At 43.8% G+C, this 19,445-nt stretch overlaps 1 protein-coding gene across 5 annotated transcripts in view; it reads right to left on the reverse strand.

Moving 5' to 3' along the window:
• Positions 1-3,277: 3,277 nt before the first annotated feature.
• LOC139406796 (leptin receptor-like) overlaps positions 3,278-19,445 on the reverse strand; it is a 69,613-nt gene continuing 53,445 nt past the window's right edge. For all 5 annotated transcript variants that reach the window (XM_071149836.1, XM_071149835.1, XM_071149837.1 and 2 more), the window contains 9 exons: positions 16,145-16,296; positions 14,440-14,593; positions 13,820-13,902; positions 13,343-13,556; positions 10,771-10,977; positions 6,841-6,924; positions 6,192-6,294; positions 5,681-5,756; positions 3,278-5,005 (listed from right to left, as the gene is read on the reverse strand). In XM_071149836.1, the coding sequence (XP_071005937.1) occupies positions 4,166-5,005; positions 5,681-5,756; positions 6,192-6,294; positions 6,841-6,924; positions 10,771-10,977; positions 13,343-13,556; positions 13,820-13,902; positions 14,440-14,593; positions 16,145-16,296 (1,913 nt within the window). In that variant the 3' untranslated portion in view covers positions 3,278-4,165. The remainder of the gene's footprint in view (positions 5,006-5,680; positions 5,757-6,191; positions 6,295-6,840; positions 6,925-10,770; positions 10,978-13,342; positions 13,557-13,819; positions 13,903-14,439; positions 14,594-16,144; positions 16,297-19,445) is intronic.

A 19,445-nucleotide genomic window follows, 5' to 3' on the forward strand; every position in this document is an offset into this window, starting at 1 on the left:
CCGCGAGCTGCCCAGTGACATGGGCCTACCAGATGAGCTAAATTACTTCTATGCGTGCTTCAAGGTAAGCAAAACTGAAGCGTGCATGAGAGAACTAGCTGTTGCGGATGACTGTGTGATCATGCCAGACGGATTACCAGGATGTGTACTCAGAGCATGCACTGACCAACTGGCAAGTGTTTTCACTGACATTTTCAACCTATCCCTGACCGAGTTTGTAATACCAACATGTTTCAAGCAGACCACCATAGTCCCTCTGTCCAAGAATGGCAAGGTAACCTGCCTAAATGACTACCGACTCGTAGTACTCAAGTCTGTAGCCATGAAGTGCTTTGAAAGGCTGGTCATGGCTCACATCAACACCATCATCCCAGAAACACTAGACCCACTCCAATTTGCATACCGCCCCAACAGATTCACAGATGACGCAATCTCTATTGTACTCCACACTGCCCTTTCCCACCTGGACAAAAGAGACACCTACGTGAGAATGCTGTTCCTTGACTACAGCTCAGCGTTTAACACCATAGTGAGTGCCTTCAAAGCTCATCAGTAAGCATTTCAAGGTTGTATTCAGTGTATGTTACAAATACAATTTGATTTGAGATAGCTTTGTGAATGGACAGTAAGGAGCTAGCTACTCTACATGAATGGTCAATTCTGCCCCATGCTATCCTTTTCTGCCTCTATCTCACAGTCAATAAAGAAGGCTCATGGTTCCATCACAAGCTCACCGTCCGTTTTATACATTTTTCTATTCAGGGCCGCAACTTTCTCTGTGGACATGTACCCCCACATTAAGAAATGGCTTTTTGTCCCCCCCCCCCCCAGTTTTATCATTGGAATGTGATACAAAACAAGGCAAATGGATAAAATAAAATAAAAAAACAACATTGTCTCCCCCACTTCTAAAACCAAAGTTCTATTTATCCTTTATCTAAGGTAGTGGTTCTCAAACTTTTTATAGTCCTGTACCCCTTCAAACATTCAACCTCCAGCTGCGTACCCCCTCTAACACCAGGGTCAGTGCACTCTCAAATGTTGTTTTTTTGGCATACATTTATTAAACATAAGAATGAGTGTGAGTTGTCGTCACAACCCGACTCGTGGAAGTGACAAAGAGCTCTTTTAGGACCAGGGCACAAATAATAATATAATAATAATCAATAATTTTGCTCTTTATTTAGTTCATCAAAACTTGTGAATAAGTCACCACAGGTTAATGAGAAGAGTGTGCTTGAAAGGGTGCACATAACTCTGCAATGTTGGGTTGTATTGGAGAGAGTCTCAACCTTAAATAATTTTCCACACACAGTCTGTGCTTGTATTTCATTTTCATGCTAGTGAGGACCGAGAATCCACTCTCACATAGGTACAGTGGTTGCAAAAGGCATCAGTGTCACATCACCCAGATGGGCCAGTCGTGTGAGAAACTCGTCATCATGCAAGCAGTTAGACAAGTGAATATTATGGTCCATAAATAAAACTTTAAGCTCGTCTCTCAATTTAAAAAAACGTGTCAATACTTTGCCCCTTGATAACCAGCATATGTTGTAAAAGCGTTACATGGTCGCTGCCCATATCATTGCATAATGCAGAAAATACACGAGAGTTCAGGTGCCTTGCTTGGGCCTTGCTTTAACAAAGTTAACCATTTTCACTGTAGTGTCCAAAACCTCTTTCAAGCTGTCAGGCATTCCCTTGGCAGCAAGAGCCTCTCGGTGGATGCTGCAGTGTACCCAAGTGGCGTTGGGAGCAACTGCTTGCACACGCATTACCACTCCACTATGTCTCCCTGTCATGGCTTTTGCACCAACAGTACAGATACCAACACATCTTGACCACCAAAGTCCATTTGATGTCACAAAGCTGCCCAGTACTTTAACAATATCCTCTCATGTTGTCCTGGTTCCCAGTGGTTTGCAGAAGAGGATGTCTTCCTTAATGGACCCCCCATAAAAGGTAATGGACATATACCAGGAGCTGTGCCAGGCCCGCCACGTCTGTTGACTCATCCAGCTGTGAGGCATATAATTCACTGGCTTGTATGCGAAGCAGTAATTATTTAAAAACATCCCCTGCCATGTCACTGATGCATCGTAAAACAGTGTTGTTTGATGAAGACATTGTCTGTATATTTTTGGGGTTGCCTTTTCCCCCAGCCATATCCGCAGCAGCAGGAAGAATAAAGTCCACCACAATAGTATGGGCCTGCCTGTCCTAGCCACTCGGTAGCTCACCATATAAGACACTTCTAGACCCTTATTATTAATGGTACCTGTTGCTTTTATACACGTCTTACTACTCGAAAGTCGTCTTTATTCTCGCTCCAAAAACTCCTGTGGCTTATTTTTCAAATTGTCATGTTTCGTTTCTAAATGTCTGCATGTGAACCACATTTTAATTTGGCGTACCCCCGACGGCATTGCGCGTACCTTGGGAATACCTGATCCAAGGCAAGTGTTATGGAGATAGTCATCTGAAATGTTTCCATCTTCCCTCAAACAGAGCCCCAGCTAGTAGAACCCAATAACAATATGGCGACAACATGGCCGCTTCCCCGGTTATAAAAATGTGGTGAGGGAATGATAGAAATAATAAAGTGCGAAGGTGTCAGAGAATTAGTCACAACCCTCTGGGCCTGGCAGACTCCGGAAAAGGGAGCACAATATGCATCCCAAATGGCACCCTATTCCCTACATATTGCACTACAAAACTAGTGCGCGGTGTAGGAAATACACCCCCCCCCCCCCCCCCCCCCCCCTGCCCGGGTTATTGTATTACAGGCGCTAGGGCCTTCACTTCCACTTGAACTCTGGCTTTCTAAACACAAGAGTGACAGCCCAGCCACCTCACCCATGTCTGCTGCTCACTGTAATGTCATTCCCGCAGGTTCGAGGCACAGCCTGGGTCTGTGAGTAGCCTACAGGCTGCAACAATCACATGGTGTTATTATATCATTCCACATGTGACTAAGTCAATATACAACCAAATATAATGGTTCAGGATGGCAGCTCCTGGATCTCCTAGGACTGTCCATCTGCAACCCTAACCTGTTTTCTTTACCTCCTCTGCTCTCTGAGTGACCGATAGCCTTGGTAACGGTGGAAGAGAAAATGCTTTTGTATTTTATATTTCTCAGCGCGGACAACCTTCAACTTGTTCACCCGTTCTCAATAAGTCGACAGTCGCGGCCATACATATTTACTTTTGACCACGAAAAATAGACGAGGGACCGCGACACACATTAAATATCATTCTGCCTTCTACAGCAAGGGATAGTCTTCATTTTATTCATTGGTTTCAAAATGTACATTCTTCCATCAAATGTATACCTAGCAATAGCTTTTTCAATAGCAAATGGCACGCAATGAAAATAGATGGCACATTTTTTTACATTTCGTAACACAGTTTCAAATACAGTGCAAACAACGAAGAAAAGCGACATTCATTTTTTGAGGGCTCAGTCAGCGCAAGTGCCGATCTGAACGGCAATTCTCCACAACAGTTACGGTAAATGTTCCAAAAGCATCCAAATTCACCAGCATCATGATGATCATCATTTGTGCGCCACCAGTCAAACTATTCAGTGCTGCTTTGAGACAAGATCCTATCACGTGCTTGTGTTGCGCTCAGAGCAGCCATCGGAAAGGAAATAGACCTATTCAGAAAATAGGCCTTTTTTTCCCTTTCTCTTTTTTTTTAATGACGTTCCCTTCATCACAGCATAATAGTTCCTGAAAGTGTGCAGCACTGGATAAAGGAGTCTCCTCTCCTCAGCTCTGATACATGATAGAGCTGGCCTTCTGTGGACTGAAGGTGCAGAGCAGCAGTGTGCCACTGTAGACAGGGAGGGAGCATGCTTATAAAATGGCACCCTATTCCTTATGATGTCGGCAGAGGCTTAGCACCTAGTAAGCCTAGCCCCCTCGGACACCTTGTCCCTGTTTTCTAAATTTCTGATACAAGTGCACTACTTTTGCCCAGGGCCCATAGGGATCTAAGTGCACTATACTATATAGGGAATAGCGTGTCATCTAAGACACAGCCAAGGTTCAGTGGCTGAACACCGGCCACGGAATATTGTCTGTCTCTCCTGAGTGCTGTCCCTCCGGAGGGACTAAGCAGCATTAGAGTAAAACAACACATTAGGCACTACCAGGTCTTACAGCTTGGGGGTGCTGCCCTGTGCTTTGAGTGGCCTGGAGGGAGCAGTTCTGAACTGGGGAAGGTAGAGGGGGACAGAAATCATCCCTATCCCTACCACCGCCGCCTCGTCACTGGACTCACTAAACATAGAGTCCCGACACCCAAGTAGAGGGTTGGACTCAATGGATGAGCCCTTTCTCCGCAGAACCACCGCCTCTTTGAGCAGCATAGCCCCGGTGTTTTCCTCCCTCTTCTCCTCCTCCTCCTCCTCACTCTCCTCCTGGTAGCCCATTCCCAGGTAATACAGGTCCTTATCCTCTATCCCCCCATCCCTCTCTCCTCCCAGGGCCTCATCCTCCTGTTCCGACGTCTCAGAAAACTCCTCCACATAATTGTAAGAGCATGAACACTGTGGGTCCAGGTCCGACTCTCCGGCTCGGGAATGGGAATTCTCCAGCTCCCACAGGCCTCCGGGGAAGGAGCCGGAAATGTCAGAGTTGTTGGCGGAGTAGTTGCCCTCGTCGCTGGAGCGGCTGAGGCTGCCGTTCTGCTTGTAGCACCGGCAGGGTTCGTCTGAGAGCAGGACCATAGCATAGGTCACTGTCGACTGGGATGAGCTCTCCACACTCCTGGGGAGATCTAGGGGCTGGGGGGTCTCCTCCTCCTCTGGGACCTCAAGCACCTCTAAGTCCAAGAGGGATGGGGTGGAGGCTGGGATCAGGATGCTGTCCTTGTCTGGGGCTGGGGGACAAGTCTTCTCTACGATGGTGGCCTGGGAGATAGTCTCTGAGATGAGGAGTGGTGGCCAGGCTGGCAGGCCCTCTGGTTGGCGGAACAACTGCTCCATAGTCTCAGCCTGGACAGGACCACAGAACAGTAGAGTTAGGAACACAGCAAGGTAAACTGGCCTGCCAACTGTAAGCTATAGAGTTCATGTAGTTTATAGTATAGTTGATCTAAATAGCAGCCCTACAAGTAGCCTAGTGGTTAGAGCGTGGGCCAGTAACCAAAAGGTTGCTGGATCGAATCCCCGAGTTAACAAGGCAAAGATCTGTTGTTCTGAGCAAGGCAGTTAGCCCACTGTTCCCCGGGCCACGAAGAAGTGGATCTTGATTATGGCAGCCCACAGAAACTCTCTGATTCAGAGGGGTTGGGTTAAATTCGGAAGACACATTTCAGTTGTATGCATTCAGTTATACAACTGAATAGGTATCCCCCTTTCACTACAGGTGATCTTAATTGGATCACTCTGTTGCAAGAGAACTTTAAAGGCTTCTGAAGTTCGTCATTTCAGACTTGATTTTTCCTTGTGAAAAAATGTATCAACCCCTACAAAAATCTCCATTAATTATAATCCACATTTCCTGTTGCTGCAGTATTATTTTCCTGTTGTATACAACAAGCTCAAATTAAGATCCTACATCTGTATATAGAGTGTGTTCTGGTAAATGTGGTGTGTTTTTCATGGTCTCTGCTATTTAGAGATAGTATGATTATATTCAAGAGTAAATGGGTTTGTTGTCCATCTCACCTTCCTGAAGTCCACCCCCTGGGCCCAGGAACAATTGCTTGGGTTGGGAACATCCTTCCACATGAACTTCTTCATGCTGGGATTCAGACAGAATAGGAGTTAACAACAAGGCAGGGAGCCTCTGTCTCCAATCCACCTATCTCTCCCCCCTCTCACACCCCCTTTCTCCATGTCTCCCTCTTCGTCAGAACAAATTCAGCCAATCACGACAGTAATTGAACCCTCAGGACATTCTTTCTATTGTTGAAATGTCATGTAGACTCTAATTACATTCCTAATCAGTGTGTCTGACACATTCCTCAGATCAATAGTCACCACCTAGAATGACCACTTTAGTCTTCACCACCTACCCAGAGGCCAAAACCATAGGTCCTCTCTTTCTTAGTGACAGACCCACTACACATAGTATCTGTTATATAATTATTAAGTAATGTCCTTATGTAGCAGAATACACCACTGCTATTGAGCAGTAAACAAAGTGTTTGATCAATTATATGAGATATAATCTTACTGGTTTTGGGATATGACCAGGGTGACGAAGAGGACAATGGCAAGGAAAGCGATGATCATCATCAGCATGTAGGCAGCAGGCCCAGCGTTGGCCCCCCTAAAGGCTGGAGGACATGACAACACCATGGTAAGGCTATCAATCAATCCATATTGGATCACATTCAGAGGACCGTCAATAAATATATATCCCTAAGGGATACGCTGCAATGTACATATAATGTACTTATGTCCTACTGCCCAATATACATAGACTTGAAATCACTGGCCACTTTAATAATGGAATACTGGTCAATTTAAAAAACATTTTTAACTAGGCAAGTCAGTTAAGAACAAATTCTTATTTTCAATGACGGCCTACCAGGGAACAGTGGGTTAACTGCCTAGTTCAGGGGCAGAACGACAGATTTTTACCTTGTCAGTTCAGGGATTTGATCCAGCAACCTTTCGTTTACTGGCCCAACACTCTAACCACTAGGCAGATATTACTGCACTGTTGGAGCTAGAAGCACAAGCATTTTGCTACGCCCACAATAACATCTGCTAAACACGTGTACGTTACAAATAAAATACCATTTGTAGCCTTCAGAAATATTGGTGCAAGGGTGGATTGTATTGGTTGTATTCATCCCTGGAGGTAGAGTAGAGCTTACCTTTAGTATACACTGGCTCTCCTTCTCCATCTGTAAACACTGGATACAAGATGAACACATACTCCTCAGAGCCATAGAAATCACCTGGAAAATAATGGCAGAGAACAGTGATGCTCAGATTAGTCCGACTGAAGCATGAATATGTACTGTCACTAGAGGGCGCCAGATATTCACAGCCAACAATCTCTCAAACTGGAACTCAAAGTGGACTGAAATATTCACCTCCATTTGACAATATCAATTGTCCTGCAGTGGTTGTGTTGGTTTATTTAGGCCATTCTAGATCCATTTAGAATGAAAATGTTAAATGGAACTGAGTGTTGCGAAAGAAAAGGAGACCCAGAGAGAGAATACAATGGCGCCGGAGCGGATGGCTGCCGTTTTACGGCTCCTAACCAACTGTGCTATTTTGTTCATTTTTTCGCATTGTTTATAACTAATTTTGTACATAATGTTGCTTCTACCGTCTATTATGACCGAAAAGAGCTTCTGGACATCAGAACAGAGATCACTCACCTCGAACTGGACAATCATTTTTTCTTTAATGAGTCCAACGCAAAAGATATACTGCTTTGTCAAGACAAGGCCAAAATCCCCGTCACCAACGTGAAGAAAAGGGGGAGGAGGATTGGGTACCTTGTAAGAATTCGCTAACAGGTAGGTAAACCACCACTTCCCTTCGTATTATTGGCCAACGTGCAAACATTGGAAAACAAACTGGACGATCTACGATTAAGACTATCCTACCAACGGCACATTAAAAACTGTAATATCTTATGTTTTACCGAGACGTGGCTGAACGACGACACCAGCATCGGCAGGACAGAGCAGCTACGTCTCGTAAGACGAGGGGCGTGGGTGTGAGCCTATTTGTCATTAACTGCTGATTCGTGATGTCTAATATTGAAGAAGTCTCGAGGTATTGCTTGCCGGACGTAGATTACCTCATGATAAGCTGTAGACCACACTATCTATATTATTCGTAGCCGTATATTTACCACCACAAACCGATGCAGGCACTAAGACCGCACTCAACAAGCTGTATAAGGCCATAAGTAAACCAGAAAATGCTCATCCAGAAGCGACGCTCCTTGTGTACGGGGACTTTAATTCAGGCAAACTTAAATCCGTTTTACCTTATTTCCACCAGCGTGTCACATGTGCAACCAAAGGGGGAAAAAACTCTTGACCACCTTTACTCCACACACTGAGAAAGCTCTCCCTCACCCTTCATTTGACAAATCTGACCATAAATATATCCCCCTGATTCCTGCTTACAAGCAAAAACTAAAGCAGGAAGTACCAGTGACTCGCTCGATACGGAAGTGGTCAGATGACACGAATGATACGCTCCAGGACTGTTTTGATAGCACAGACTGGAATATGTTCTGGGATTCGTCCAATGGCATTGAGGAGTGTATACAATGTGGCAAAAAAGTATTTAGTCAGCCACCAATTGTGCAAGTTCTCCCACTTAAAGATGAGAGAGGCCTGTAATTTTCATCATAGGTACACTTCAACTATGACAGACAAAATTAGAAAAAAAATATGAATGAATTTATTTGCAAATTATGGTTTTTTTCTCATTTTGTCTGTCATAGTTGAAGTGTGAAAATTACAGGCCTCTCATCTTTTTAAGTGGGAGAACTTGCACAATTGGTGGCTGACTAAATACTTTTTTGCCCCACTGTATATATATGAGTGCATCAATGACGTCATCCCCACAATGACCGTATGTGCATTTCCCAAACAGAAGCCATGGAGCTCCCCTGAATTATTTCAACATTTTGATAAAAATCGCGCAACATTTCAACGTCCTGCTACTCATGCCAGGAATATAGTATATGCATATGATTAGTATGTGTGGATAGAAAACACCCTGAAGTTTCTAAAACTGGTTAAATAATGTCTGTGACTATAACAGAACGTGAACAGCAAGCGAAATCCCAAGAAAAACCTGGTCACAAAAACCACAGAAAAGTATTAATCCGCCAGTCTCTGAATTGTTTATTGCAAGCAAAAATATATAACGGTGAGCTTGCAGTTCCTACAACTTCCACACGATGTCGCCAATACTGCCATTTTCATTGACAAAAATCCTTTGTGTAATGACAAGTAGATCCTTCCTTTCGTCCAGTATACAGGAAGAGACTTTTGGAAGAGAGAGAAAGGACAACGTTTTCTTGAGTAGCTGCTATTGAATACAGATCGCCTAGTGATCAATTTGATCGATTATTAACGTTTACAAATACCCAAAGTTGGGTTACAAAAGTAGTTTGAAGTGTTTTGTCAAAGAATATAGGCAACTTATATCATTTTTAAAAATGACATTGCGTTTTGGAACGGAGCTTTTGGATGGATCAGACAGCCTATATAAATGGATATTTTGGGCATACATGGACGGATTTAATCGGGAAAAAGACCCAATTGTGATGTTTATGGAACATATAGGAGTGCCAACAAAGAATCTCATCAAAGGTAATGAATGTTTTATATTTTATTTCTGCGTTTTGTGTAGCGCCGGCTACGCTAATTCTTTTGTTTACGTCCCCTTCAGGTATTTTGGGGTGTTGCATGCTATCAGATAATAGCTTCTCATGCTTTTGCCTAAAAGCATTTAAAAAATCTGACATGTTGGCTAGATTCACAACGAGTGTAGCTTTAATTCAGTACCCTGCATGTGTGTTTTAATGAAAGTTTGAGTTTTATCGAATACTATTAGCATTTGGCATTGCACACTTCCATTTCCTGTTGCCTAGGTGGGACGATAGCGTCTCACATGGCTCTAAGAGGTTATTAAGAACAAATTCTTATTTTGCAATGAAGGCCTACCCCAGCCAAACCCTCCCCTAATGACACTGGGCCAATTATGAGCCACCCTATGGGACCCGGGATCAAACCAGGGTCTGTAGTGATGCCTCTAACACTGAGATGCAGTGGCTTAGACTGCTACGCCACACAGGAGCCTCAGCTCTACATTGGCTCTGACGCTCGTCGGATGTGGCATGGCTTGAAAAATATTACAGACTACAAAGGGAAGCTAAGCCGCGAGATGCCCAGTGATGTGAGCCTACCAGATTAAATAAATGCCTTTTATGCTTGCTTCAAGGCAAGCAACACTGAATCATGCAACAACACATCTGCCACGCTGATCCTCAACACTGGGGCCCCTCAGGGGTGCGTGCTTAGGCCCCTCCTGTACTCCCTGTTCACCCATGACTGTGTGGCCAAGCACGACTCCAACACCATCATTAAGTTTTCTGACGACAGAGCAGTGGTAGGCCTAATCACTGACAACAATGAGACAGCCTATAGGGAGGTGTTCCGAGACCTGGCAGTGTGGTGCCAAGACAACAACCTCTCCCTCAATGTGAGCAAGACAAAGGAGCTGATCGTGCACTATAGGAAAAGGAGGGCCGAACAGGCCCCCATTAACATCGACGGGAAGGTAGTGGAGCGGGTCGATAGTTTCAAGTTCCTTGGTGTCCACATCACCAACGGTCCAAACATGGTCCAAACACACCAAGACAGCTGTGAAGGATCTATATACTAGGCGGTGTCAGAGGAAGGCCCTAAAAATGTTCAAAAACTCCAGTCACCCAAGTTGGGTGAGAGACTATACTCTCTGCTACCGCATTGCAATCGGTACCGGAGCCAAGTCTAGGTCCAAAAGGCTCCTTTACAGTTTCTAACCCTAAGTCATAAGATTGCTGAACAATTAATCAAATGGCCACCCGGACTATTTACATTTACCTGCCATCCCCCCCTTTTTGTTTATACGTTTTTATACTGCTGTTTACTGTCTATGCATAGTTACTTTACAAATTACCTCGACTAACCTGTACCCCCACACATCGACTCGGTACTGGTTCCCCCTGTATATAGCCTCATTATTGTTATGGAATGAGAAAGAGCGACATGAGAACGTACCATGTAGGTAGAAGACTTGGTCAGTAGGGGGGACCCTGGTCCACCTCTCCCTGCCCACTGTGGTCTGACCCTGTCTGTTCTCGTGGTTCTGACCCGACCACTCTACGACCAGGGAACACGGTACACTGCTGTTGGGCTGCAGAGACCACGACAGGACCACACAACTACTGTTCACACGGGACACACAGAACGAACGCACACACTGGCCTGGAGAGAGGGAGGAAGAGGGAAGGGAGAGAGGCAAAAGGAGGGAGAGTGATAGAGGGAAAAAGAAAGATAATAACATGTTTATATTTTCTGTCCGTGTCTAACATTTTCTGTTACTCTTCTTCTACTACTGTGTGTTTTCTGCTACTTCTGACATGCGAAGGAATTAGCACAATGACGACGTCCTGTCCTTGACTATAAAATAAACTGATCAGCAGCTTTTTATTTTGGGCCCATTCATAGTCTGTTTTTTTTTCTTCAATAGAAAACCTAATAGGACCAGCACTACTTGTATCACAGTTAATGGTTTCCTCTCAACGAATTAGCTATTAATGAAAATATGAATAACAGGAGAACACACACACACAAAAAACACAAACATCCCGGTGTGTCACAGAGACCTGTGCTGAGAAGAGCTCCATTTTACAATCAATTCCATAACAGCTATTAGACCTCGGAAGACGACATCCCAAGCCAGATATAATGGCTTTTAGTCCACTCTCAGGCTTTTAACTGACATTAACATGCCTGCTATGTCTCCCTGATGACTGTAATGGCAGCACACCTAGCATTTCAACTGACGTCCATGACATGAACCAAAAACACCAACTAATAAAAATAAACGTGAAAACAAACAACCAGTTCTTAAAGATTTTCAAAGAAAATTGTATTTTCAGATACAGTGGGGAGAACAAGTATTTGATACACTGCCGATTTTGCAGGTTTTCCTACTTACAAAGCATGTAGAGGTCTGTCATTTTTATCATAGGTACACTTCAACTGTGAAAGACGGAATCTAAAACAAAAATCCAGAAAATCACATTGTATGATTTTTAAATAATACATTTGCATTTTATTGCATGACATAAGTATTTGATACATCAGAAAAGCAGAACTTAATATTTGGTACAGAAACCTTTGTTTGCAATTACAGAGATCATACTTTTCCTGTAGTTCCTGACCAGGTTTGCACACACTGCAGCAGGGATTTTGGCCCACTCCTCCATACAGACCTTCTCCAGATCCTTCAGGTTTCGGGGCTGTCGCTGGGCAATACGGACCTTCAGCTCCCTCCAAAGATTTTCTATTGGGTTCAGGTCTGGAGACTGGCTAGGCCACTCCAGGACCTTGAGATGCTTCTTACGGAGCCACTCCTTAGTTGACCTGGCTGTATGTGTTTCGGGTCGTTGTCATGCTGGAAGACCCAGCCATGACCCATCTTCATTGCCCTTACTGAGGGAAGGAGGTTGTTGGCCAAGATCTTGCGATACATGGCCCAATCCATCCCCTCAATATGGTGAGGTCGTCCTGTCCCCTTTGCAGAAAAGCATCCCCAAAGAATGATGTTTCCACCTCCATGCTTCACGGTTGGGATGGTGTTCTTGGGGTTGTACTCATCCTTCTTCTTCCTCCAAACACGGCGAGTGGAGTTTAGACCAAAAAGCTCTATTTTTGTCTCATCAGAACACATGACCATCTCCCATTCCTCCTCTGGATCATCCAGATGGTCATTGGCAAACGTCAGACGGGCTGGCATGAGCAGGGGGACCTTGCGTGCGCTGTAGGATTTTAATCCATGACGGCGTAGTGTGTTACTAATGGTTTTCTTTGAGACTATGGTCCCAGCTCTCTTCAGGTCATTGACCAGGTCCTGCCATGTAGTTCTGGGCTGATCCCTCACCTTCCTCATGATCATTGATGCCCCACGAGGTGAGATCTTGCATGGAGCCCCAGACCGAAGGTGATTGACCGTCATCTTGAACTTCTTCCATTTTCTAATAATTGCGCCAACAGTTGTTGCCTTCTCACCAAGCTGCTTGCCTATTGTCCTGTAGCCCATCCCAGCCTTGTGCAGGTCTACAATTATATCCCTGATGTCCTTACACAGCTCTCTTGTCTTGGCCATTGTGGAGAGGTTAGAGTCTGTTTGACTGAGTGTGTGGACAGGTGTCTTTTATACAGGTAACGAGTTCAAACAGGTGCAGTTAATACAGGTAATGAGTGGAGAACAGGAGGGATTCTTAAAGAAAAACTAACAGGTCTGTGAGAGCCGGAATTCTTACTGGTTGGTAGGTGATCAAATACTTATGTCATGCAATAAAATGCAAATTAATTACTTAAATCATACAATGTGATTTTCTGGATTTTTGTTTTAGATTCCATCTCACAGTTGAAGTGTACCTATGATAAATATTACAGACCTCTACATGCTTTGTAAGTAGGAAAACCTGCAAAATCGGCAGTGTATCAAATACTTGTTCTCCCCACTGTATATGTTTCCAACTACTAACTCTTAATTGACTGACTAGTAATCTGTGTATTGGGTATAACAATTCTTCAGCCCTATACAAATACATTCCCTTACGTTTTGGGTGTCTCTCCAGGGTCATGTTGATGTTCCTAGTGGAGTATCCCTGGCTGTTCTGAGCCTTGACCGTCACAGAGTGGACCTCCTCTCGCCACTCAAAGCGGTAGGAGGACACCAGGCCTATCCGCTCCTCAGTCACAATGCCCCCAGAGGCCTGGTGCTGTACTACAAGGCCCTCCACACAGTAGGTTGGCTCCACTATGGGGAAATGCTATGGGGAAGAGTTTAGAGACTATCAAAGACTCTAATGAGGAATCATTATCCAATCTTATACTATTTGATCAGACAAAACAAGACAAGTGTTGGGGAAGCCAACTGAATAGGTTTTTTGGATTAAACTAAGGACAATAATGTAGTAGAAAGGAGAGGAGGCAACTTCACACACCTGTTCAATTAATGTAACTATTTGATGTTGACGTTTAAACCACATATTGTGCAATCTTTAATGTGTTCTCTGTAGGCTATGGACTGTACCTTGAAGAGAAGAGTGACGTTAGTCTGGTTCCTTGCTGGATCCTCCTGAAACACTCGCCAGAAATCAGGACCCTGGTCAGGAGCTGAGAGAACAGAACATAGATATTACAGCTCTGTGCATGTGCATGCTAGCATGCACGCTTGTGTGTGTGTTTATGTACCTATGTCCTGAGGCTTTCATTTTCTATCAGATCTAAACATCAGAGAAGCTCATATTAAAGTGCTGGCTGTAGCACTCAATAACAGCGATTAGACAGACACCACGCAAGGTCACTAGATCAGGGTCAGAAAGAGCTTATACCACACAACAAACCATGGATAATGACGGGTTTGAAATGACCCATCCATTGTGGTTGTGAGAGTTAATGTGCTATTCATACACAGTAGGTCAGACTTGATAGTTGTGGTGTGCTGGCGCAATTATAAGAGAACTTTCAAGACAGCAGCTTAATTCCCCTCAAAAGTGTATTGCTGATGTGTTTTGTCAAAGCAACTTTGTCAAAACTGTTATGTACAATACATGTGTTATCTTGCTGAATATATATTTTTTCTTTAATGAGACTAAATTGTATAAATGCAGTTTCAATGACATAGATGAGACGGAGACATACTGTACACACCTCTGCTGTTGTGAGGGGTGGTGTATAGAGTGTGGCTCCAGTCACTCCAGGTCCCAGACCTGTTGATATGCATACAGCGGACCTGCACGTTGTACACCCTACATACATCTGGTTCAGGGACCTCAGCCCACGATTCTGCCTGAGAAGCCAGGACCTGCAGTACACATCCCAATTAAAAAGCACATGTTAAATCACATATCCCATGATAATGTGAAACATTTTCCCCTCAGGGACGTTAAAGTCTATCCTATCCGAAAATATATTTTCCAGTGATTGAACTTCGATATCCGGCATAAACAGCTACATATTTATCCATCAACTCAAAAGCAAAATAATTTTAGGGAAATAGAGGTCTTAATAGATATGAATGTTATGTGACCCGAGCAAGCGAAGGAGCATTTTAAAATGGCAGGAATATTTCCAAAATACTCTTGTGCTCAGCAAAAAAGTGGGCACATTTTCTAAATAATTTTTTTAATCAGGTAGGCCTATTCCTTTTCATATCCTTTTGGGCAATGATGCCACCCCCAGATTTGAGACAGACTAATTTATGCCAACCATCTGAGGCTCAAGTTGCATCCAGAATGGTACCCTATTCCCTACATGAGGGCATGAGGGTCCATACACTGCAAAACGTGAAATGTAAGCAAGCCTAAATATCTTATATTGAGTGATATTTCACTTTTTAATTATTTATTATCTAATGTCATTGGCATATAATTTATTATTTTAACCTAAAATAATGCAAAAATGGGTATTTGTCAAGATATTTTACCTTAAAAGGTCCAATGCAACTTAGCTCAATATCAAATAAATGTGTTTTTATTTCAATATCAAATAATTTCTGGGTAACAATGATTTGTTTTCAATTAAACCACTTAGCTAGGTCTGAGAGTGGTCCGAGTGGGGGGGACAACTGAAAACTAGCTGTTATTGTCACGCCCTGACCTTAGTTATCTTTGTTTTCTTTATCATTTGGTTTGGTCAGGGTGTGACAAGGGCGGTGTGTTTGTTTTTTTGTATTGTCTAGGGGTTTTTGTATGTCATGGGGTTTTTCTAGTCTAGTGGTTTATATGTCTATGGTTGCCTGGATTGGTTCTCAATCAGAGGCAGCTGTTTATCGTTGTCTCTAATTGGGAACCATATTTAGGTAGCCATATTCCTTGGTTTATCTGTGGGTTATTGTCTGTGTAGTTGTCTGTTTCAGCACTTGTTTAAATAGCGGCACTTTTGTTTGTTTAGTTTTCTCCGTTAATGAAGGATGTATTCAAATCATGCTGCGCCTTGGTCTCCTCGTTACGATGAACGTGACAGTTATTGGCATATATTTCGACTTGCTTAGATTTCACTTTTTGCAGTATAGGGCTCTGGTAAAAAAAGTATGTGAAGGGAATAGGGTGCCATTTCAGACACAGCTTCAGTCTCTGTGTGGTTGCCCCTTATTTATCTGCCAGTCTGCCACCCCATGTCAGAGTGTACCACTACCAGTTAGGGCAATAATGGCACTGTCAGATCAGAGATAGTAGATAACAAATAGACTCAATTAGTCCGACCAACTGATGCTCATGATGCCAGGCGATTGCACCCATTGCTCCCTCCCTGCCACTCTGGATAAGCTCAAGGCTGCATCTGAAATGGCACCCTCCCTATTCCCTACATAGCGCACTACTTTTGACCAGAGCCCTATGGCCAGAGTCTTACGTACCTGCCAGAATGGATGGGCCCTGCCAGTGGAGAGGGCATAGCGAACCTGGTACTGCATATCGTAGAGGGGCAGTTCTGGGGGCACCCACGCCAGCCTCAGGACCCCACTTGGCATGCTCACTGCCTCAAGGCCCGAGGGAGGGTGGGGCTTCACTGGAGGGGGAGATGAGATGGAGAGGACAGTCATTATCTTGCATGGTCAAGCAGACTGACCACTATACATGTAATTTTTTTAAAGGACTTATTATTATTGACACAATGCTGCTGTAGGTTCCTAAAAGCCACAACAGGTAAGAACATAAATGTAAGAAAGACCAGAACATCTAAAGATGGCGCCCTACTGTATGGTTGTGTCTTGTGAACTCCGACCCAACTTTTCTATTTTGTGATTCTTTTGGTGTTTAAATCGTAACTTTTTTTGCACTAAATGTATCCGCTAGAATTTCTTAGGATCGACCAGAACTAACCTCAATTCCTGATTCAATTTCGACTTTGGCTTTTTGTGTACCAGGCTTCGACCAAATATTCAGGCTACCCAAGACGAAACCCTGGCAAATAAGAGGCCGGAGAGAGGGCGTCCTGGTGAGACTAAGGATTAGGGAAAAGCGGCCACCACTTCCCTCCATTTTATTGGCCAACAGTCACTTGATAATAAGATGGATGACCTCCAATCGCAGATTTGCTACCAACGGGACTCACATAACTGCAAAATTCTCAGTTTTTCTGAAACATGGCTTTCAGACAAGATACCCCCCATGGCTATCCAACTCTATGGATTCTCCATTCACTGAGTGGACAGGACATTGGATTCAGGTAAATACATAGGGGAGGGGTTTCTCTTCATCAACAACAAATGGTGTGCAGACTCTACCGCAGTTGAAGTCTCAACCTATTGTTCACCCATCATGGAATACCTGATGGCCAAACACCGACCCTTCTACCTCCCGAGAGAGTTTTAATCTGATATCATGACTGCTGTATATATCCCACCTTAGGACAACAAGCTGGCACTTGACAAACTGTACAAGGTAAGGGAAGACCCCCATAAAATTGACAAAAATGAATGCCAACTTATTGGCATTGGGTGAACTATATACACAATCGCAAATACCACTCAAATGGACAGCAGTTCATTAAAACCATACTGCAAGTGGAACATGGCAAGTGTCAAACCCCAAAAATCACAAAGATGGCGAGCGTGTTCCACTGTAGATTTTCATATGGCAAATGGTCACTAAGTCAGGTCCCCAGGGTGAAATTTTGAAAACCCCCTCCCCAAAAATCTAAATTTTAAAACCTAAAAAAGTGATTTTGGAACGTTTTCGATTACAAAAAAAAAACATTTGTCAATTATACATATGTAGTAACCGTATGGACATATGTTTGTCTTATATTGAATTTGTCCATAAGGCTTATATTTTGTCCATTTGCAATATATGATCATAGGAAGTCGGCTTCCGAACCCAAGTCAGTGAACCATGTCCAAATGGCATAAGAAATGCCCAAATGCCATACATAAGTATTGAAAGTACCAAATCAGGATGTTATGTCCATTTGCCATTCATTACCATAGGAAGTCGGCTTCCGAACCCAAAAGTCAGTGAACCATGTCAAAATGGCATAAGAAATGTCCAAATGGCATTTATACTGACCAAATGATATATATCCCTATGTTAAGCCCTGAATCAACCTATAAGGTCTATTTGTCATGTTTGATCATAGGAAGTCATAGGAAGTAAGAATTTCTCGTTGATGTAGATTTCAGTCTGTCCATATAGTGATGGAAAATCCCCCATTAAATACATTGGGAATGGACAAATGTAAACTGTCCATGTGCAATGTCTTATAATGAGTATTTACCACGAATTGGACATTGTCTAATATACTGCAGAAATGCCCAATTGACTGGCTTGTTGAACTCGGGATAGACGAGCAGTGATAATGGTTCTCCATCGCCCATTGGTGCAGTGAGAGAGAAGTGAGATTTTTGGAAAACGTCCAAAATGACCCCTATTGGATGGGCCCAGGTGCGGGGTGCTCCCTACCCGGCCATGGACCCCTTGCACCCCCCTAAAGGCATTAAAATATATATATATTTTCTAATTGCTCCTGGCAACCCGTTCAGATTACCAGGTGCACAGCTGTCCATTTGCAATGTCTTACAATGGGCATTCGGAGTCCGAATGTGCTGAAAATGCTTAGTGCTGAAAATGCACTTTTTCCGAATATTGCTACGGGGTCCCTGAAAGAGCTATCGGACATAAGCTTAGGGTCCGTCTCTACGGGCTGAGGCGGTTTCAATGCACACAGTGTTGTGATTCTGGGACTTTTCTAAATGTCATCATTTTCACAATGTTCAAAATGAATGGAAGTCATTGCAAATGGACGAGGCTTTTCCAGAGAACCTTCTAGAGCCACCTAACTCACAGTGCAATATCGGCTTAAGCACTAGAACATGTATATAATGTTTCAGAGCTCTAGGTTTGATAGTTCCAACGCAGGTAACTATTGCAGGCTCTGTGTGTCTGTAAGCCTTACACTGTGTCACTCCCCATTGACTGTGTGTGTGTATGAGTTCAGAAAATCACAGAAATCACGTAGAGCTCCGAAACCTGCCTTAACGGATTCGTCTGAACACGCCGCAACTGGATCTCTAACGTTAAAACAAAAAAAATGTCCCAAAATTGTACATTCTATAAAACAGAAATCAAATGTCCGAGAGACTTTATTTGATGATTTCCCGGAAGACCAGGCCCTGGGGATCAACCTGAGGCCGTAGGCCTATTTTATTAAACCCCACGGACGTCAAGTAAGGGACCGTACTTTTGCAATATGGAAATCCTCATATGGGAAATGCCACTCGCGTCCCTTACGTAGGCTATAAACAAGTACGAAACCATGCACTAAGACACGTGATGTCCAACTTCTATCAACACGTCTCCTTCGCCACTAGGGGCGATAAAGTCCTAGACCACTGTTACTCAATCCACAAGCATGCATACAAGGTCCTCCCTCGTCCCCCCGTTCAGCAAATCAGATCATGACTCTATACTTCTGCTTCCCCACAGGCCCCAGAGGACTGGATGATCTTGCTCTCCGATTCGAGTAAGGCTTTTAATCTGGTCAACACTCGCAAGGCCTCAGGCCGGGCGGTATTCAAGCTTGGCACCATGGGATTGAACATCTCCTTCTGCAACTGGATCCTGACGGGCCGACCCAAGGTGGTGAGAGTAAGCAACAACACATCCGCCACACTGACCCTCAACACGGGGAGCCCCCCAGTGGTGTGTGCTTTGCTCCGT

This window comes from Oncorhynchus clarkii, chromosome 4, assembly GCF_045791955.1.
Source record: "Oncorhynchus clarkii lewisi isolate Uvic-CL-2024 chromosome 4, UVic_Ocla_1.0, whole genome shotgun sequence".
Classification (NCBI taxonomy): domain Eukaryota; kingdom Metazoa; phylum Chordata; class Actinopteri; order Salmoniformes; family Salmonidae; genus Oncorhynchus; species Oncorhynchus clarkii.